The sequence below is a fragment of the Crinia signifera genome, chromosome 1 (genome assembly GCF_055691185.1).
Source record: "Crinia signifera chromosome 1, ASM5569118v1, whole genome shotgun sequence".
In the NCBI taxonomy this organism is placed as follows: domain Eukaryota; kingdom Metazoa; phylum Chordata; class Amphibia; order Anura; family Myobatrachidae; genus Crinia; species Crinia signifera.
The window spans coordinates 248,817,148-248,838,422 of record NC_139217.1 but is presented as its reverse complement, the minus strand read 5'-3'; the positions used below and the strand labels follow the sequence as shown (position 1 = coordinate 248,838,422).

Sequence of the window (21,275 nt, the reverse complement as noted above, 5' to 3'; positions counted from 1 at the left end):
TCTGGCACTAGACACACCACTATATGTTATCACAGGTTTTAAAAATTAACATTAATTCCCTTATTCAGATCTGATTTGAGTGTTTTGGAAATGCCATCTAAATTTTAGATTAAAAATAATGCAATCAGCATTTACCCTGCACAGAAACAAAACACCAATATAAATTTATACATGTTACATATGCCCCACGGCACTGCACATGCTTTTACCCATTTTTGGAAAAATATTGTACTTTGATCAGATCTGAATAAGGCCCTAAATGTGCTCACATTGACATTGCTAAATAAATAAATATATATGTGTGTTTTTTTTTAAATACAACAAAGAAAAAAAAATTATAGGAAGTAAATCAAACTTACCCAATGTGTCATCCTTTGATAGCCCTATGCCAGCCTCCTCATTGTCTTCTCTTCCCAGGCTGGACCATTGCACGCTTCTGTGCCGACGTCTTCTCCTGTTCCCTCTGGATGGTCTTGGCTTGAAGGATGCAACCCCCCCAACAAAATCTAAGTTATTTATGGGCACTATAGTATCTTGTTTAAAAATTTGTCCCTGTTACCATCTCTTTTTACCTTTCCCTAACTCCACCTTTCCTACAAAAAGTGTACCCTCTTTGCTTGTGTGTTGATGCAACAAACTTACCCGATTCAGCTCCCTTGATAGCCCTATGCCAGCCTCCTCATTTTCTTCTCTTCCCAGGCTGGACCCAGGCTGGACCCTTGCACGCTTCTGTGCCGACGTCTTCTCCTGTTCCCTCTGGATTTGTCGTGATGGACGTGAAGCAAAAGGAAAAAAAAAACAAAAGTAAGTTCATATCTACTCCTGCCAGGTTCTCTTCTACCTCTGACCCTCTATACTTGCCAAGCCCCCTTTCCTACAAAAAGTGTACCCTTTTTGCTTTTGTGTTGATGCAACAAACTTACCCGATTCAGCTCCCTTGATAGCCCTATGCCAGCCTCCTCATTTTCTTCTCTTCCCAGGCTGGACCCAGGCTGGACCCTTGCACGCTTCTGTGCCGACGTCTTCTCCTGTTCCCTCTGGATTTGTCGTGATGGACGTGAAGCAAAAGGAAAAAAAAACAAAAGTAAGTTCATATCTACTCCTGCCAGGTTCTCTTCTACCTCTGACCCTCTATACTTGCCAAGCCCCCTTTCCTACAAAAAGTGTACCCTCTTTGCTTGTGTGTTGATGCAACAAACTTACCCGATTCAGCTCCCTTGATAGCCCTACGCCAGCCTCCTCATTGTCTTCTCTTCCCAGGCTGGACCCTTGCACGCTTCTGTGCCGACGTCTTCTCCTGTTCCCTCTGGATGGTCTTGGCTTGAAGGATGCAACCCCCCCAACAAAATCTAAGTTATTTATGGGCACTATAGTATCTTGTTTAAAAATTTGTCCCTGTTACCATCTCTTTTTACCTTTCCCTAACTCCACCTTTCCTACAAAAAGTGTACCCTCTTTGCTTGTGTGTTGATGCAACAAACTTACCCGATTCAGCTCCCTTGATAGCCCTATGCCAGCCTCCTCATTTTCTTCTCTTCCCAGGCTGGACCCAGGCTGGACCCTTGCACGCTTCTGTGCCGACGTCTTCTCCTGTTCCCTCTGGATTTGTCGTGATGGACGTGAAGCAAAAGGAAAAAAAAACAAAAGTAAGTTCATATCTACTCCTGCCAGGTTCTCTTCTACCTCTGACCCTCTATACTTGCCAAGCCCCCTTTCCTACAAAAAGTGTACCCTCTTTGCTTGTGTGTTGATGCAACAAACTTACCCGATTCAGCTCCCTTGATAGCCCTACGCCAGCCTCCTCATTGTCTTCTCTTCCCAGGCTGGACCCTTGCACGCTTCTGTGCCGACGTCTTCTCCTGTTCCCTCTGGATTTGTCGTGATGGACGTGAAGCAAAAGGAAAAAAAAACAAAAGTAAGTTCATATCTACTCCTGCCAGGTTCTCTTCTACCTCTGACCCTCTATACTTGCCAAGCCCCCTTTCCTACAAAAAGTGTACCCTCTTTGCTTGTGTGTTGATGCAACAAACTTACCCGATTCAGCTCCCTTGATAGCCCTACGCCAGCCTCCTCATTGTCTTCTCTTCCCAGGCTGGACCCTTGCACGCTTCTGTGCCGACGTCTTCTCCTGTTCCCTCTGGATGGTCTTGGCTTGAAGGATGCAACCCCCCCAACAAAATCTAAGTTATTTATGGGCACTATAGTATCTTGTTTAAAAATTTGTCCCTGTTACCATCTCTTTTTACCTTTCCCTAACTCCACCTTTCCTACAAAAAGTGTACCCTCTTTGCTTGTGTGTTGATGCAACAAACTTACCCGATTCAGCTCCCTTGATAGCCCTATGCCAGCCTCCTCATTTTCTTCTCTTCCCAGGCTGGACCCAGGCTGGACCCTTGCACGCTTCTGTGCCGACGTCTTCTCCTGTTCCCTCTGGATTTGTCGTGATGGACGTGAAGCAAAAGGAAAAAAAAACAAAAGTAAGTTCATATCTACTCCTGCCAGGTTCTCTTCTACCTCTGACCCTCTATACTTGCCAAGCCCCCTTTCCTACAAAAAGTGTACCCTCTTTGCTTGTGTGTTGATGCAACAAACTTACCCGATTCAGCTCCCTTGATAGCCCTACGCCAGCCTCCTCATTGTCTTCTCTTCCCAGGCTGGACCCTTGCACGCTTCTGTGCCGACGTCTTCTCCTGTTCCCTCTGGATTTGTCGTGATGGACGTGAAGCAAAAGGAAAAAAAAACAAAAGTAAGTTCATATCTACTCCTGCCAGGTTCTCTTCTACCTCTGACCCTCTATACTTGCCAAGCCCCCTTTCCTACAAAAAGTGTACCCTTTTTGCTTTTGTGTTGATGCAACAAACTTACCCGATTCAGCTCCCTTGATAGCCCTATGCCAGCCTCCTCATTTTCTTCTCTTCCCAGGCTGGACCCAGGCTGGACCCTTGCACGCTTCTGTGCCGACGTCTTCTCCTGTTCCCTCTGGATTTGTCGTGATGGACGTGAAGCAAAAGGAAAAAAAAACAAAAGTAAGTTCATATCTACTCCTGCCAGGTTCTCTTCTACCTCTGACCCTCTATACTTGCCAAGCCCCCTTTCCTACAAAAAGTGTACCCTCTTTGCTTGTGTGTTGATGCAACAAACTTACCCGATTCAGCTCCCTTGATAGCCCTACGCCAGCCTCCTCATTGTCTTCTCTTCCCAGGCTGGACCCTTGCACGCTTCTGTGCCGACGTCTTCTCCTGTTCCCTCTGGATGGTCTTGGCTTGAAGGATGCAACCCCCCCAACAAAATCTAAGTTATTTATGGGCACTATAGTATCTTGTTTAAAAATTTGTCCCTGTTACCATCTCTTTTTACCTTTCCCTAACTCCACCTTTCCTACAAAAAGTGTACCCTCTTTGCTTGTGTGTTGATGCAACAAACTTACCCGATTCAGCTCCCTTGATAGCCCTATGCCAGCCTCCTCATTTTCTTCTCTTCCCAGGCTGGACCCAGGCTGGACCCTTGCACGCTTCTGTGCCGACGTCTTCTCCTGTTCCCTCTGGATTTGTCGTGATGGACGTGAAGCAAAAGGAAAAAAAAACAAAAGTAAGTTCATATCTACTCCTGCCAGGTTCTCTTCTACCTCTGACCCTCTATACTTGCCAAGCCCCCTTTCCTACAAAAAGTGTACCCTCTTTGCTTGTGTGTTGATGCAACAAACTTACCCGATTCAGCTCCCTTGATAGCCCTACGCCAGCCTCCTCATTGTCTTCTCTTCCCAGGCTGGACCCTTGCACGCTTCTGTGCCGACGTCTTCTCCTGTTCCCTCTGGATTTGTCGTGATGGACGTGAAGCAAAAGGAAAAAAAAACAAAAGTAAGTTCATATCTACTCCTGCCAGGTTCTCTTCTACCTCTGACCCTCTATACTTGCCAAGCCCCCTTTCCTACAAAAAGTGTACCCTCTTTGCTTGTGTGTTGATGCAACAAACTTACCCGATTCAGCTCCCTTGATAGCCCTACGCCAGCCTCCTCATTGTCTTCTCTTCCCAGGCTGGACCCTTGCACGCTTCTGTGCCGACGTCTTCTCCTGTTCCCTCTGGATGGTCTTGGCTTGAAGGATGCAACCCCCCCAACAAAATCTAAGTTATTTATGGGCACTATAGTATCTTGTTTAAAAATTTGTCCCTGTTACCATCTCTTTTTACCTTTCCCTAACTCCACCTTTCCTACAAAAAGTGTACCCTCTTTGCTTGTGTGTTGATGCAACAAACTTACCCGATTCAGCTCCCTTGATAGCCCTATGCCAGCCTCCTCATTTTCTTCTCTTCCCAGGCTGGACCCAGGCTGGACCCTTGCACGCTTCTGTGCCGACGTCTTCTCCTGTTCCCTCTGGATTTGTCGTGATGGACGTGAAGCAAAAGGAAAAAAAAACAAAAGTAAGTTCATATCTACTCCTGCCAGGTTCTCTTCTACCTCTGACCCTCTATACTTGCCAAGCCCCCTTTCCTACAAAAAGTGTACCCTCTTTGCTTGTGTGTTGATGCAACAAACTTACCCGATTCAGCTCCCTTGATAGCCCTACGCCAGCCTCCTCATTGTCTTCTCTTCCCAGGCTGGACCCTTGCACGCTTCTGTGCCGACGTCTTCTCCTGTTCCCTCTGGATTTGTCGTGATGGACGTGAAGCAAAAGGAAAAAAAAACAAAAGTAAGTTCATATCTACTCCTGCCAGGTTCTCTTCTACCTCTGACCCTCTATACTTGCCAAGCCCCCTTTCCTACAAAAAGTGTACCCTTTTTGCTTTTGTGTTGATGCAAACTTACCCGATTCAGCTCCCTTGATAGCCCTATGCCAGCCTCCTCATTGTCTTCTCTTCCCAGGCTGGACCCTTGCACGCTTCTGTGCCGACGTCTTCTCCTGTTCCCTCTGGATGGTCTTGGCTTGAAGGATGCAACCCCCCCAACAAAATCTAAGTTATTTATGGGCACTATAGTATCTTGTTTAAAAATTTGTCTCTGTTACCATCTCTTTTTACCTTTCCCTAACTCCCCCTTTCCTACAAAAAGTGTACCCTCTTTGCTTGTGTGTTGATGCAACAAACTTACCCGATTCAGCTCCCTTGATAGCCCTACGCCAGCCTCCTCATTGTCTTCTCTTCCCAGGCTGGACCCTTGCACGCTTCTGTGCCGACGTCTTCTCCTGTTCCCTCTGGATGGTCTTGGCTTGAAGGATGCAACCCCCCCAACAAAATCTAAGTTATTTATGGGCACTATAGTATCTTGTTTAAAAATTTGTCCCTGTTACCATCTCTTTTTACCTTTCCCTAACTCCACCTTTCCTACAAAAAGTGTACCCTCTTTGCTTGTGTGTTGATGCAACAAACTTACCCGATTCAGCTCCCTTGATAGCCCTATGCCAGCCTCCTCATTTTCTTCTCTTCCCAGGCTGGACCCAGGCTGGACCCTTGCACGCTTCTGTGCCGACGTCTTCTCCTGTTCCCTCTGGATTTGTCGTGATGGACGTGAAGCAAAAGGAAAAAAAAACAAAAGTAAGTTCATATCTACTCCTGCCAGGTTCTCTTCTACCTCTGACCCTCTATACTTGCCAAGCCCCCTTTCCTACAAAAAGTGTACCCTTTTTGCTTTTGTGTTGATGCAACAAACTTACCCGATTCAGCTCCCTTGATAGCCCTATGCCAGCCTCCTCATTTTCTTCTCTTCCCAGGCTGGACCCAGGCTGGACCCTTGCACGCTTCTGTGCCGACGTCTTCTCCTGTTCCCTCTGGATTTGTCGTGATGGACGTGAAGCAAAAGGAAAAAAAAACAAAAGTAAGTTCATATCTACTCCTGCCAGGTTCTCTTCTACCTCTGACCCTCTATACTTGCCAAGCCCCCTTTCCTACAAAAAGTGTACCCTCTTTGCTTGTGTGTTGATGCAACAAACTTACCCGATTCAGCTCCCTTGATAGCCCTACGCCAGCCTCCTCATTGTCTTCTCTTCCCAGGCTGGACCCTTGCACGCTTCTGTGCCGACGTCTTCTCCTGTTCCCTCTGGATGGTCTTGGCTTGAAGGATGCAACCCCCCCAACAAAATCTAAGTTATTTATGGGCACTATAGTATCTTGTTTAAAAATTTGTCCCTGTTACCATCTCTTTTTACCTTTCCCTAACTCCACCTTTCCTACAAAAAGTGTACCCTCTTTGCTTGTGTGTTGATGCAACAAACTTACCCGATTCAGCTCCCTTGATAGCCCTATGCCAGCCTCCTCATTTTCTTCTCTTCCCAGGCTGGACCCAGGCTGGACCCTTGCACGCTTCTGTGCCGACGTCTTCTCCTGTTCCCTCTGGATTTGTCGTGATGGACGTGAAGCAAAAGGAAAAAAAAACAAAAGTAAGTTCATATCTACTCCTGCCAGGTTCTCTTCTACCTCTGACCCTCTATACTTGCCAAGCCCCCTTTCCTACAAAAAGTGTACCCTTTTTGCTTTTGTGTTGATGCAACAAACTTACCCGATTCAGCTCCCTTGATAGCCCTATGCCAGCCTCCTCATTTTCTTCTCTTCCCAGGCTGGACCCAGGCTGGACCCTTGCACGCTTCTGTGCCGACGTCTTCTCCTGTTCCCTCTGGATTTGTCGTGATGGACGTGAAGCAAAAGGAAAAAAAAACAAAAGTAAGTTCATATCTACTCCTGCCAGGTTCTCTTCTACCTCTGACCCTCTATACTTGCCAAGCCCCCTTTCCTACAAAAAGTGTACCCTCTTTGCTTGTGTGTTGATGCAACAAACTTACCCGATTCAGCTCCCTTGATAGCCCTACGCCAGCCTCCTCATTGTCTTCTCTTCCCAGGCTGGACCCTTGCACGCTTCTGTGCCGACGTCTTCTCCTGTTCCCTCTGGATGGTCTTGGCTTGAAGGATGCAACCCCCCCAACAAAATCTAAGTTATTTATGGGCACTATAGTATCTTGTTTAAAAATTTGTCCCTGTTACCATCTCTTTTTACCTTTCCCTAACTCCACCTTTCCTACAAAAAGTGTACCCTCTTTGCTTGTGTGTTGATGCAACAAACTTACCCGATTCAGCTCCCTTGATAGCCCTATGCCAGCCTCCTCATTTTCTTCTCTTCCCAGGCTGGACCCAGGCTGGACCCTTGCACGCTTCTGTGCCGACGTCTTCTCCTGTTCCCTCTGGATTTGTCGTGATGGACGTGAAGCAAAAGGAAAAAAAAACAAAAGTAAGTTCATATCTACTCCTGCCAGGTTCTCTTCTACCTCTGACCCTCTATACTTGCCAAGCCCCCTTTCCTACAAAAAGTGTACCCTTTTTGCTTTTGTGTTGATGCAAACTTACCCGATTCAGCTCCCTTGATAGCCCTACGCCAGCCTCCTCATTGTCTTCTCTTCCCAGGCTGGACCCTTGCACGCTTCTGTGCCGACGTCTTCTCCTGTTCCCTCTGGATGGTCTTGGCTTGAAGGATGCAACCCCCCCAACAAAATCTAAGTTATTTATGGGCACTATAGTATCTTGTTTAAAAATTTGTCCCTGTTACCATCTCTTTTTACCTTTCCCTAACTCCCCCTTTCCTACAAAAAGTGTACCCTCTTTGCTTGTGTGTTGATGCAACAAACTTACCCGATTCAGCTCCCTTGATAGCCCTACGCCAGCCTCCTCATTGTCTTCTCTTCCCAGGCTGGACCCTTGCACGCTTCTGTGCCGACGTCTTCTCCTGTTCCCTCTGGATTTGTCGTGATGGACGTGAAGCAAAAGGAAAAAAAAACAAAAGTAAGTTCATATCTACTCCTGCCAGGTTCTCTGACGAATCTCTAACCCTGCGAAGAAAGCATGAGGCAACTTACCCTCTGCCGCAGCACTGGAAAGCCTTATGACAGCCCGTCGTCTCTTTGCAGACTGGACCCCTTGATGCTTGACGAATCTTCAGTGTGGCAGAGGTGCAGAGCCTTCTTGGACGTTATTTCTGAAAGAAAGTGTGAGTTATTGACTAAAGTTTTCAACCCTCTGCTATCTGTCCCTTACCCTACATCACTCTAACCCTGCGAAGAAAGCATGAGGCAACTTACCCTCTGCCGCAGCACTGGAAAGCCTTATGACAGCCCGTCGTCTCTTTGCAGACTGGACCCCTTGATGCTTGACGAATCTTCAGTGTGGCAGAGGTGCAGAGCCTTCTTGGACGTTATTTCTGAAAGAAAGTGTGAGTTATTGACTAAAGTTTTCAACCCTCTGCTATCTGTCCCTTACCCTACATCACTCTAACCCTGCGAAGAAAGCATGAGGCAACTTACCCTCTGCCGCAGCACTGGAAAGCCTTATGACAGCCCGTCGTCTCTTTGCAGACTGGACCCCTTGATGCTTGACGAATCTTCAGTGTGGCAGAGGTGCAGAGCCTTCTTGGACGTTATTTCTGAAAGAAAGTGTGAGTTATTGACTAAAGTTTTCAACCCTCTGCTATCTGTCCCTTACCCTACATCACTCTAACCCTGCGAAGAAAGCATGAGGCAACTTACCCTCTGCCGCAGCACTGGAAAGCCTTATGATCAGCCCGTCGTCTCTTTGCAGACTGGACCCCTTGATGCTTGACGAATCTTCAGTGTGGCAGAGGTGCAGAGCCTTCTTGGACGTTATTTCTGAAAGAAAGTGTGAGTTATTGACTAAAGTTTTCACCCTCTGCTATCTGTCCCTTACCCTACATCACTCTAACCCTGCGAAGAAAGCATGAGGCAACTTACCCTCTGCCGCAGCACTGGAAAGCCTTATGACAGCCCGTCGTCTCTTTGCAGACTGGACCCCTTGATGCTTGACGAATCTTCAGTGTGGCAGAGGTGCAGAGCCTTCTTGGACGTTATTTCTGAAAGAAAGTGTGAGTTATTGACTAAAGTTTTCAACCCTCTGCTATCTGTCCCTTACCCTACATCACTCTAACCCTGCGAAGAAAGCATGAGGCAACTTACCCTCTGCCGCAGCACTGGAAAGCCTTATGACAGCCCGTCATCTCTTTGCAGACTGGACCCCTTGATGCTTGACGAATCTTCAGTGTGGCAGAGGTGCAGAGCCTTCTTGGACGTTATTTCTGAAAGAAAGTGTGAGTTATTGACTAAAGTTTTCAACCCTCTGCTATCTGTCCCTTACCCTACATCACTCTAACCCTGCGAAGAAAGCATGAGGCAACTTACCCTCTGCCGCAGCACTGGAAAGCCTTATGACAGCCCGTCGTCTCTTTGCAGACTGGACCCCTTGATGCTTGACGAATCTTCAGTGTGGCAGAGGTGCAGAGCCTTCTTGGACGTTATTTCTGAAAGAAAGTGTGAGTTATTGACTAAAGTTTTCAACCCTCTGCTATCTGTCCCTTACCCTACATCACTCTAACCCTGCGAAGAAAGCATGAGGCAACTTACCCTCTGCCGCAGCACTGGAAAGCCTTATGACAGCCCGTCGTCTCTTTGCAGACTGGACCCCTTGATGCTTGACGAATCTTCAGTGTGGCAGAGGTGCAGAGCCTTCTTGGACGTTATTTCTGAAAGAAAGTGTGAGTTATTGACTAAAGTTTTCAACCCTCTGCTATCTGTCCCTTACCCTACATCACTCTAACCCTGCGAAGAAAGCATGAGGCAACTTACCCTCTGCCGCAGCACTGGAAAGCCTTATGACAGCCCGTCGTCTCTTTGCAGACTGGACCCCTTGATGCTTGACGAATCTTCAGTGTGGCAGAGGTGCAGAGCCTTCTTGGACGTTATTTCTGAAAGAAAGTGTGAGTTATTGACTAAAGTTTTCAACCCTCTGCTATCTGTCCCTTACCCTACATCACTCTAACCCTGCGAAGAAAGCATGAGGCAACTTACCCTCTGCCGCAGCACTGGAAAGCCTTATGACAGCCCGTCGTCTCTTTGCAGACTGGACCCCTTGATGCTTGACGAATCTTCAGTGTGGCAGAGGTGCAGAGCCTTCTTGGACGTTATTTCTGAAAGAAAGTGTGAGTTATTGACTAAAGTTTTCAACCCTCTGCTATCTGTCCCTTACCCTACATCACTCTAACCCTGCGAAGAAAGCATGAGGCAACTTACCCTCTGCCGCAGCACTGGAAAGCCTTATGACAGCCCGTCGTCTCTTTGCAGACTGGACCCCTTGATGCTTGACGAATCTTCAGTGTGGCAGAGGTGCAGAGCCTTCTTGGACGTTATTTCTGAAAGAAAGTGTGAGTTATTGACTAAAGTTTTCAACCCTCTGCTATCTGTCCCTTACCCTACATCACTCTAACCCTGCGAAGAAAGCATGAGGCAACTTACCCTCTGCCGCAGCACTGGAAAGCCTTATGACAGCCCGTCGTCTCTTTGCAGACTGGACCCCTTGATGCTTGACGAATCTTCAGTGTGGCAGAGGTGCAGAGCCTTCTTGGACGTTATTTCTGAAAGAAAGTGTGAGTTATTGACTAAAGTTTTCAACCCTCTGCTATCTGTCCCTTACCCTACATCACTCTAACCCTGCGAAGAAAGCATGAGGCAACTTACCCTCTGCCGCAGCACTGGAAAGCCTTATGACAGCCCGTCGTCTCTTTGCAGACTGGACCCCTTGATGCTTGATAGTGTGGCAGCCTTCTGTTGTAGTGCCTTGATGGAAAACAAAGTTATTTTCAAATGGAAATAAAATCATCATGCATAAGCATTATTCAACAGATTTATTTAACATACAAAAGTAAATAAAATATAATTAAAGTTACCTTTAGGTTAGGCTTGGTCATCTTTTTCTTTTTCAGGGTCCACCTTTGGGGCTCTGCCCTCCTGGTCCACCTTTGGGGCTCTGCCCTCCTGGTCCACCTTTGGGGCTCTGCCCTCCTGGTCCACCTTTGGGGCTCTGCCCTCCTGGTCCACCTTTGGGGCTCTGCCCTCCTGGTCCACCTTTGGGGCTCTGCCCTCCTGGTCCACCTTTGGGGCTCTGCCCTCCTGGTCCACCTTTGGGGCTCTGCCCTCCTGGTCCACCTTTGGTTCTCTGGCCTGCTTCACCACCTTTGGTTCTCTGGCCTGCTTCACCACCTTTGGTTCTTTGGCCTGCTTCACCTCCTTTGGTTCTCTGGCCTGCTTCACCTCCTTTGGTTCTCTGGCCTGCTTCACCTCCTTTGGTTCTCTGGCCTGCTTCACCTCCTTTGGTTCTCTGGCCTGCTTCACCTCCTTTGGTTCTCTGGCCTGCTTCACCTCCTTTGGTTCTCTGGCCTGCTTCACCTCCTTTGGTTCTCTGACCACCTTGACCTTTGGAGCTTTGAGCGCCTGCTCCTTCAGCTGTTCTGTCTCTTTCTTGTCATACACCACTCTCCAATGAAGCTCCTCCTGTGCTGTGCCAGCCTTTGTCCTTTTTTGTCTTCCTGCCTTGCCCTCCTTTATGGCTCTAACCACCTTTTCCTTTGTTCCTCTGACAACCTTGTGCTCCTTACTTCCTGTGGCCATATGCTGCTTCTTTAAACTTGCCCGGTTTTGTTGTGCTGTCGTCAACATGTCTGTCAGGCGCATGCTTGCCGGTGTCTCCTGTTGTGCCGTGTCTTTCTGCTCCTTCTGCTGGCCTTTGTTCTGGTTTCCTTTAACCACTCCCCAAGAATGCTCCTCCTTGGCTCCGTCAGCCTTCTCATTTGCCATTCTTGCAGCAATGACCTCCTTTGTGGATCTGAGAACCTTGTCCTTTGGTCCTTTGAACACCTGCTGCTCCTCACTTCCTGTGGCAACATGCTGCTGCTGTTCTTTTTGCCGTGCTGTAATCAGCATCTCCATCAGGCACAAGCTCGCCTGCGTTTCCTGTTGGCCCATGTCCGCCTGGTTCTTCTGCTGGGTTATGTCTGCCTCTCTCTCGCTTTGTACTCTCTCCTCATTTTCCTTCGCTGCTCTGTTCCACATTTCTTGTGTTAATCGATCAAAGTTCTCCTTCTCTGCTCTGGTACGCTCAGTCTCCTCGGCTCTGACCCGCTCCGCCTCCTTGGCTCTGGCACGCTCAGCCTCTTCGGCTCTGGCACGCTCAGCCTCCTGTTGTTCTCTTTTGAGCCGCTCCTCCTCCGCTACATCTTCCCGTACCAGATCAAGTGCTCTATCCCAAACACGGCGGTCATGTGTTAGGGACGGCATCAACTGTCCTTGTGGTCTAGCCTGCTCCATTTGATCCCGTCTTTGATGGCTTTGGTATGCCCTTTCAGCTTCCTCTTGTCGAGCATACCAACCAGGATCAATCAATGATGTTGATGGTGAAGTTTGTCGGAGTCCACGAACTTGTGCGGCTGAAGATCTTTCTTCTGTCATCAGCTGAAGGCTTGTACAGATCATGCTGCTATTGGCATTGCACTGCTGCTGCCACATAAGCATGCACTGTAGAATCTGTTCCATGTGTTGACATTGCACTGAATGGTTGGCCTGGAAGTCAGTCAGTTGTGTACTCATTTGTTGCAGAGTCACCTGTCCTTCCCTCTCTTGGTTCTGTGTTGTGGTCATGTTATCAATCTTCTGCTGCATTGTCTGTACATGTCCAGCCAGAGATACATTTGATGCCACAAGTTCATCAAAGTATCGACCAATCGATATCATTGCCTCTGTTTGTTGACTGATGGTTGCATTCATCTGATTGATGCTCTGTTCCATCTTGTCAAAACGACTTGCATTCCTTTCAGCATCTTCAGCTCTTCTTTCCTCCAATTGCCTCAAAGCCTCCAGAATGGCAGTTTGATGTGAATCTATAATACAAAAATCAGTTTAGTTTTTTATGTAATATTCATTTTTCCATCAAACATATTCACAAATTTGAATTCTAACCTTGTTGTGCAGATTCCGGTATTTTATGTGAAACATGCTGGTCCTCAAGAGTTTGGCTCTGTGTTTCAGCTTCTTGTTGCATTGTAACGTCTTGCAACGATGTTTGAAGCAGAGGGACACTTTCCATTTCCTCCATTAGTGTTGCTATAATTGAAAAATACCAAAATAATTTGATAATGTTTGTAATATTTGTACTGAAAAGGTTAATTTATTTTTGACCATGGCTTACCAGGCAGCTCACCGGTTGGTGCTGTGGTTTCTTTCTGAAATGCTCCAAAAGAAACCCTTCTCTTGACCTTTTCAACAGCAGCTGTAATATTCAAACATAAACTAATGGTACGTTTGTCATTTTTAAAGTAAAACATTTATTAAAAATCACATTCCTCACCTGTTTTTTCTGTTTTTGACGTATTCTGCGATGTGATTTCCTTTGCTGTCTTTGAATGCATTGGTGATTCTTATAAAAAAAAAAAAAAAAATCATTTCAGACTATTTGTTAATATTTAAGTAATAACCACAAATATTTTGGCTTTCAAATGGTACTTCCTAAATGTTAGAACTACATAAATGAACAATTGCATTCCTCACTTGTGTGCGAAGTTTTGGTCTTCTTCAGCGGCGTGATCTCCTTTTCCGTCTGGCGATCTTCAGGTGTTGAATCAGCTGGTGATCCTTTTTTGGAAAAAAGGTAAACATTACTTAAACAACTATTCTATAATAAGCACTAACATTTCAGTCCTTTCAAATATTACTTCCTAAATGAAATTTTAGTACTACATAAATGAACAATTGCATTCCTCACTTGTGTGTGAAGTTTTCGACTTCTTCCGCGGCGTCATCTCCTTTTCCGTCTGGCGATCTTCAGGTGTTGAATCAGCTGGTGATCCTTTTTATAAAAAAAGGTCATTACTTAAACAACTATTCTATAATAAGCACTAACATTTCAGTTCTTTCAAATATTACTTCCTAAATGAAAATGTTAGTACTACATAAATGAACAATTGCATTCCTCACTTGTGTGCGAAGTTTTAGTCTTCTTCAGCGGCGTCATCTCCTTTTCCGTCTGGCGATCTTCAGGTGTTGAATCAGCTGGTGATCCTTTTTTGGAAAAAAAGGTAACCAATACTTAAACAACTATTCTATAATAAGCACTAATATTTCAGGTCTTTCAAATATTACTTCCTAAATGAAAATGTTAGTACTACATAAATGAACAATTGCATTCCTCACTTGTGTGTGAAGTTTTCGACTTCTTCCGCGGCGTCATCTCCTTTTCCGTCTGGCGATCTTCAGGTGTTGAATCAGCTGGTGATCCTTTTTATAAAAAAAGGTCATTACTTAAACAACTATTCTATAATAAGCACTAACATTTCAGTTCTTTCAAATATTACTTCCTAAATGAAAATGTTAGTACTACATAAATGAACAATTGCATTCCTCACTTGTGTGCGAAGTTTTAGTCTTCTTCAGCGGCGTCATCTCCTTTTCCGTCTGGCGATCTTCAGGTGTTGAATCAGCTGGTGATCCTTTTTTGGAAAAAAAGGTAACCAATACTTAAACAACTATTCTATAATAAGCACTAATATTTCAGGTCTTTCAAATATTACTTCCTAAATGAAAATGTTAGTACTACATAAATGAACAATTGCATTCCTCACTTGTGTGCGAAGTTTTAGTCTTCTTCAGCGGCGTCATCTTTTCCGCCTTTGGATCCTCAAATGTGGAATCTGTTGGTGATCATTATGTAAAAAAAAGATAACCATTATACAATTGTTATTATTGCTTATTAGGTGATTCATCGCGCCCTTCACACCGTCGTAAGGGGCTGCGCCCCCTTAACCTGTGTAGTTATTTATTGCAGGGGTTCTATGGGTGGGTGTAGCTGCTTTGGGGTTGGTGTGGGAATGGAAGTGGCAGGTTTGTGGATAATGTGGGTTGTGTAGTTGCAGGCTGTGGGTTGAGCCTTGACGGTTTTGTGGTTTGGTTAGGTGCATGGCCGCATGTGGGTGGTGTAGGGGCTGTTGATGCTTGCTGGGGGATTAAGCTGTGGGGACAGTGGCAGGAGATTAGTGGGAGAGGGTGCAGGTGTAGAGGGACTGAGGGCACTGTCCAGAGATTGGCTGTGATGGGGGGGGGGATGAGGAGGGCTGTTTGTTTTGGTTGGTTATGCTGCCGGGGGACTGATGACTGGGGACAGTGGCAGGATAACTAGGGAGTGCGGTGCACCGGGTCTTGTGGTTGGGCGATAGGCTGTGGAAACATTTTAGGGAGGGCAGCTGGTGATGCTGATTGGAGACTGACGGATGGTGAGACTGTCTGGGGGTGGTGGGGTTGCAGTGCTGATGGCGATGTTGGCAGGGGAATGAGGGCGGGAGATTGCGGTGGCATGTTATTGTGGATGTTGACGCTATTGGGGGTGTGATGGGTTGGTACACTGGGCTGGAGATTAGAGGGGGTGGAGATTGAGTGCGTGGCGTCTTGTTATTGTGCTGGGTGTGTGATGGCTGTGGACACTGGTGAGAGAGTTTGTGGGGTGAGGCTGGTGGGGGACTGATAGCTGGGGACGCTGTCTGGAGAGCATGGTGGGCTGGTGATTCTAGAGTGGGACAAGGTGTGTGGACACTGGTGGGAGATTGTACTTGGGGGGGAATGCAGGTGTCTGATGGGTGGGGACACTGTGCTTGAGATGTGGGGGGGGGCGTATTGGGGGCAGTGCGGCTGGCGATGGTGCTGGGAGACTGAGGGCTGTGGGCACTGTTGGAAGATTGTGTGGTGCGGGGACACTGTCCATAGATGAGGTGGTTTGCTGTGCTGGTGGCATTGCTGCGGATGTACACGGGTGAGAGATTGTTGTGTGGTGTTCAGTCTGGTGCCACCTGCGGGAGATGCGCAGGGTTGGGGGGCAACTGGGGACGCACCACTTAGGGGGTATGCGCTGCTTTTTTTACTGACCTGACTTGTGGTTCCTCAGGTTTACAGCTGCAGGGAGGGGGGGGGGGGCGGGGGGAGTGGTGCAGGCAGAGGCCAATGTGTGTATTATATCTTTGGCTACTTGTGTATGTTTATGTGTGTATAAGGCTAGGTGGGGGGTGGCGGCGTTTCATGTGTGACCCGCCCAGCGTTATAGACACACTCTAAAGGATGATTGACACATGTAGCCAAATATATAAGAGATAATAACATTTCAGCTCTTTCAAATGGTACATCCTAAATTAGCAATGGCATTCCTCACCTGTTTGTGATTTTTTTGCCTGCTTGTGCGGCGTGGTTTCCTTTGCCGTCTTCTTTTTTGCTGCATCCTTTGTAGCACCTTAAAAAAATTATGTTAGAGTTAATATATTTGTAATTGCATTACAAGGTAGTCTACACTAAATTTAATTAAATAAGTCTGTATAAAGATTAAGTTTTACTTTCATGCCCTTGAGAAATCATGTAAAGCATATTGAATGATTTTTAACAGCAAAATGCAAGTGCATGTCTATATAATTTATGTTGCAGGCCCTCTGACTCCTTAAGCTGCAAGCTTTAAGAGTCAAACATATAGACACCCTTACATATGCATAAAAACAAACACCCAAAGAAATTATACCTTGTGCACTGGTTCCAGGCCTTTCTTCTGGGACAACCTTCAAGAACTCTTCTAGCTTCTTCTCCCAATCCTTCTTCAGCTTGTGGCCACTCTGCATCTTCAGACTGGTTGCTCTTCTGCAGTCACGCCACCTCTTCTTGCAGCTTTCCTGTGTTCGGTGGAAAATCCCCTCTCCGCTGACTGCACGTGAAACTTCATCCCATGCCGTGCTTGGCAACCTGGCTTGTGAAGTCCTTTCCTGTGGATCAAACAGCTTAACAAAGTGATGTATTACCTGAGTGATGAGGGTCTCAGTTTCTTCATCTGTGAAATTGGGTCCTCTGCCGATTGCTTCTCCAGCGTCATCTTCTTTGGCACTCTGTGATGGTTGTCTCTGCTCTGCTTCTTCCTGTGAAGAGAGAGAAAGTCTACCTCTTTCTTGTTGAGCCATTGGTAAATCCAATTCTTCTCTCTGTTGCGATGCCTGCTCTTCCTCTGAGGAGAGAGAAAGCCTGCTTCTTTCTTCCTGGGACATTTCTAAAAAAATAAACTTAAGGGACAAAAGCAATGTTTTAGATTATATATAGATATTTTATGTATAGATAAACATCCATGTATATATTTATACACACATACATATTGTTTAGGAAAAATGGTACTTGTGTACTAACACGGCGCCCATAGCATTGCATACCATTTCACATGCGATGGTATGCGATGCGACGCTATTTCGTGCTATAGTATACGATGGCATACAATTTTAAAATTGTATGCCATTGTATATGGCATACAATGCCATGCGATTATAATTTATATAAGCACCCTCACGGGTGCTTAAAATGCTTAAATGCACCCCCATGCCACCACCCCAGTATAAACGGCGGTACACGTCCTACGACCTTTTCATACCCCCACTATCCACGTGGAGTTGAGAATAGAAAGTGTGGCGAGCACAGCGACACCCGCAAGGGAACGCGGATACCTTCACAGGTATCCGTGTGTCCCCTCGCGGGGTCGCTGCGCTCGTAACCCTTCGGGTTCACGTTTATACTGGGTGTGGGGGGGGGGGGGGAGGGGTGGCATGGAGGTGCATTTAAGCACCCATTAGGGTGCTTATACAATGTATAATCACATGCCATCCCATTGCATGGCAAATAACGCCCGATATCGCGTTGCGTGTATGGCATGCGATGCGATAAAGACATCGTGAGACCCATTATCAGGGCGCCGTGCTATTACACAAGTACCGGAAAAATAAATCAATTCTCTATTATAGAATTAACATAACTGGTCTTTGCCATGTCACCCATCTGAATGGATTTTCCAGTCATGCTCACTGACAACACCTGTGTCCAAAAAAACCATCAATCAAAAGCAAGGCCTAATCCAGACCAATCAGCATGAGCGACTGGTGAGTGGGGATGACTGAGGAATAAGACAGGCGTCGGCATGGATGCAAAGTCAGCCATAGTGACACCTGCATTATTTTCCAGTCATGCTCACTGACAACACCTGTGTCCAAAAAATCCATCAATCAAAAGCAAGGCCTAATCCACACCAATCAGCATGAGCGACTGGTGAGTGGGGATGACTGAGGAATAAGACAGGCGTCGGCATGGATGCAAAGTCAGCCATAGTGACACCTGCATTATTTTCCAGTCATGCTCACTGACAACACCTGTGTAAAAAAAATCCATCAATCAAAAGCAAGGCCTAATCCACACCAATCAGCATGAGCGACTGGTGAGTGGGGATGACTGAGGAATAAGACAGGCGTCGGCATGGATGCAAAGTCAGCCATAGTGACACCTGCATTATTTTCCAGTCATGCTCACTGACAACACCTGTGTAAAAAAAATCCATCAATCAAAAGCAAGGCCTAATCCACACCAATCAGCATGAGCGACTGGTGAGTGGGGATGACTGAGGAATAAGACAGGCGTCGCCATGGATGCAAAGTCAGCCATAGTGACACCTGCATTATTTTCCAGTCATGCTCACTGACAACACCTGTGTAAAAAAAATCCATCAATCAAAAGCAAGGCCTAATCCACACCAATCAGCATGAGCGACTGGTGAGTGGGGATGACTGAGGAATAAGACAGGCGTCGCCATGGATGCAAAGTCAGCCATAGTGACACCTGCATTATTTTCCAGTCATGCTCACTGACAACACCTGTGTAAAAAAAATCCATCAATCAAAAGCAAGGCCTAATCCACACCAATCAGCATGAGCGACTGGTGAGTGGGGATGACTGAGGAATAAGACAGGCGTCGCCATGGATGCAAAGTCAGCCATAGTGACACCTGCATTATTTTCCAGTCATGCTCACTGACAACACCTGTGTAAAAAAAATCCATCAATCAAAAGCAAGGCCTAATCCACACCAATCAGCATGAGCGACTGGTGAGTGGGGATGACTGAGGAATAAGACAGGCGTCGCCATGGATGCAAAGTCAGCCATAGTGACACCTGCATTATTTTCCAGTCATGCTCACTGACAACACCTGTGTAAAAAAAATCCATCAATCAAAAGCAAGGCCTAATCCACACCAATCAGCATGAGCGACTGGTGAGTGGGGATGACTGAGGAATAAGACAGGCGTCGCCATGGATGCAAAGTCAGCCATAGTGACACCTGCATTATTTTCCAGTCATGCTCACTGACAACACCTGTGTCCAAAAAATCCATCAATCAAAAGCAAGGCCTAATCCACACCAATCAGCATAAGCGACTGGTGAGTGGGGATGACTGAGGAATAAGACAGGCGTCGCCATGGATGCAAAGTCAGCCATAGTGACACCTGCATTATTTTCCAGTCATGCTCACTGACAACACCTGTGTAAAAAAAATCCATCAATCAAAAGCAAGGCCTAATCCACACCAATCAGCATGAGCGACTGGTGAGTGGGGATGACTGAGGAATAAGACAGGCGTCGCCATGGATGCAAAGTCAGCCATAGTGACACCTGCATTATTTTCCAGTCATGCTCACTGACAACACCTGTGTAAAAAAAATCCATCAATCAAAAGCAAGGCCTAATCCACACCAATCAGCATGAGCGACTGGTGAGTGGGGATGACTGAGGAATAAGACAGGCGTCGCCATGGATGCAAAGTCAGCCATAGTGACACCTGCATTATTTTCCAGTCATGCTCACTGACAACACCTGTGTAAAAAAAATCCATCAATCAAAAGCAAGGCCTAATCCACACCAATCAGCATGAGCGACTGGTGAGTGGGGATGACTGAGGAATAAGACAGGCGTCGCCATGGATGCAAAGTCAGCCATAGTGACACCTGCATTATTTTCCAGTCATGCTCACTGACAACACCTGTGTAAAAAAAATCCATCAATCAAAAGCAAGGCCTAATCCACACCAATCAGCATGAGCGACTGGTGAGTGGGGATGACTGAGGAATAAGACAGGCGTCGCCATGGATGCAAAGTCAGCCATAGTGACACCTGCATTATTTTCCAGTCATGCTCACTGACAACACCTGTGTCCAAAAAATCCATCAATCAAAAGCAAGGCCTAATCCACACCAATCAGCATGAGCGACTGGTGAGTGGGGATGGCTGAGGAATAAGACAGGCGTCGCCATGGATGCAAAGTCAGCCATAGTGACACCTGCATTATTTTCCAGTCATGCTCACTGACAACACCTGTTTTAAAGCAGGACACATTAAACAGTACATATAAAAAGTTAGGACTAAATTGAAAGACATAAAGCAAGACATTTACCTAACGGTACTATATAGTCTGTATATAAAAATTCATACTAAGTGTGTAGAGGATGCTGGGGTTAGTGTGTGAGAGTGTAATGAGGGCAGACCCGGAGATTAAGCCTGTGGTGTAGGGGAGCAGTTTGATTAAGTATGGGGGGTGCGGGTGTAAGGCGGGTCCGGGAGAATACCCTGTGGTGTTGTGAGGGGGGCCGGTGGTAGGGAGGTGGGACCGGGAGAATACCCTGTGGTGTTGTGAGGGGGGGGCCGGTGGTAGGGAGGTGGGACCGGGAGAATACCCTCTGGTGGTGTGGGGGGCAGGGGGAACAGAGGTTGGTGTAATGGAGATAATTGTAAAAGGTGAAGCGGAGTGGGGGGGGGGGGGGGGACTAGATACAGCACAGTGTCTATGGGTGGAGAGGAGGAGGGAGTTCTGCGCTTACAGTGAAGAAGAGAAATTCCACAGGTTCCGGTCCAATGGGTCTCCTGCTCTGCCGGTGGGTCTCCTCCTCTGCGCCTTATGGTCACTCCTTCCAGGCGTCGTCAGAACACTACTCGGCTCAGCAAAGCTCTCCTGCCGGTGATTGTAATCCAAAAGCCAATAACGAGAAGCCAGCCAAACTTACGCAGCAAGGCAGCAATCTCTAGCAAATGGCGCCTAAGCAAGGGAGGGGACAGTTTTTATTGTGTAAAAGAGCGGCAAAACATAGCTCCTCCTTCAAAATAACATTGCTATGGTTTCATTGGACAGCTTAGTGGCACCACAATACATAGAGGGCATCCTGATTTGTTCATTTAAATGATGCCTTTGGAGCGCATATCTGAATGGTGGAATATTGGCGCGAAGAAACTGTGATGTTTGTTAGTTTGTTTATGAAGTGCTGCCAGAACCATTACCTTTTAAAGTTAAAAAGGTTACACACACCTGCCAACTGCCAAATAAATCACATATGACACAGTACATGATGGGAGGCGGAGCGTCAGCGCTAGCATAGCGCAGCACACTGCCAGGCCATTATGGGACCTGTAGTACCACAATTAAAAACAGTGTCCATAAAACCTCTAACAGTGTTTTGTTGGGGTTATAAACATTAACTGCGGGTTGACTAGTTGGAGGTTTAGGGGAGTGTGGATTTAGTCGGGTATAGGGGTGCTTTGGGGTGCCGTATTTTAGGGGTACAGCTAGTGAGATGGAGGGATCCCA

At 46.7% G+C, this 21,275-nt stretch overlaps 1 protein-coding gene and 1 long non-coding RNA gene across 3 annotated transcripts; both read right to left on the bottom strand.

The window, feature by feature from the left end:
• Positions 1-7,841: 7,841 nt before the first annotated feature.
• On the bottom strand, positions 7,842-8,393 carry LOC146027709 (uncharacterized). The gene is made up of 3 exons (XR_014455102.1): positions 8,280-8,393; positions 8,058-8,176; positions 7,842-7,954 (listed from the first exon to the last, which is right to left on the bottom strand). It is a non-coding gene; the product is annotated as an uncharacterized LOC146027709 (long non-coding RNA).
• A 330-nt stretch (positions 8,394-8,723) lies between these two features.
• Positions 8,724-20,609, bottom strand: LOC146072754 (uncharacterized). 2 transcript variants are annotated; one of them, XM_083179951.1, is made up of 19 exons: positions 20,515-20,609; positions 16,363-16,891; positions 16,006-16,083; positions 14,432-14,500; positions 14,004-14,087; positions 13,788-13,871; positions 13,162-13,230; positions 13,003-13,083; positions 12,774-12,917; positions 10,709-12,694; positions 10,500-10,598; positions 10,278-10,396; positions 10,056-10,174; positions 9,834-9,952; positions 9,612-9,730; positions 9,390-9,508; positions 9,168-9,286; positions 8,946-9,064; positions 8,724-8,842 (listed from the first exon to the last, which is right to left on the bottom strand). In XM_083179951.1, exons 2-10 carry the CDS (start codon positions 16,874-16,876, stop codon positions 10,716-10,718), a joined length of 3,102 nt encoding a protein of 1,033 aa, XP_083036077.1. In that variant the 5' UTR covers positions 16,877-16,891; positions 20,515-20,609; the 3' UTR covers positions 8,724-8,842; positions 8,946-9,064; positions 9,168-9,286; positions 9,390-9,508; positions 9,612-9,730; positions 9,834-9,952; positions 10,056-10,174; positions 10,278-10,396; positions 10,500-10,598; positions 10,709-10,715. The 2 variants fall into 2 exon arrangements, with proteins under 2 accessions (XP_083036077.1, XP_083036083.1); XM_083179957.1 differs by having other exon boundaries at positions 13,015-13,083.
• Positions 20,610-21,275: the final 666 nt, after the last annotated feature.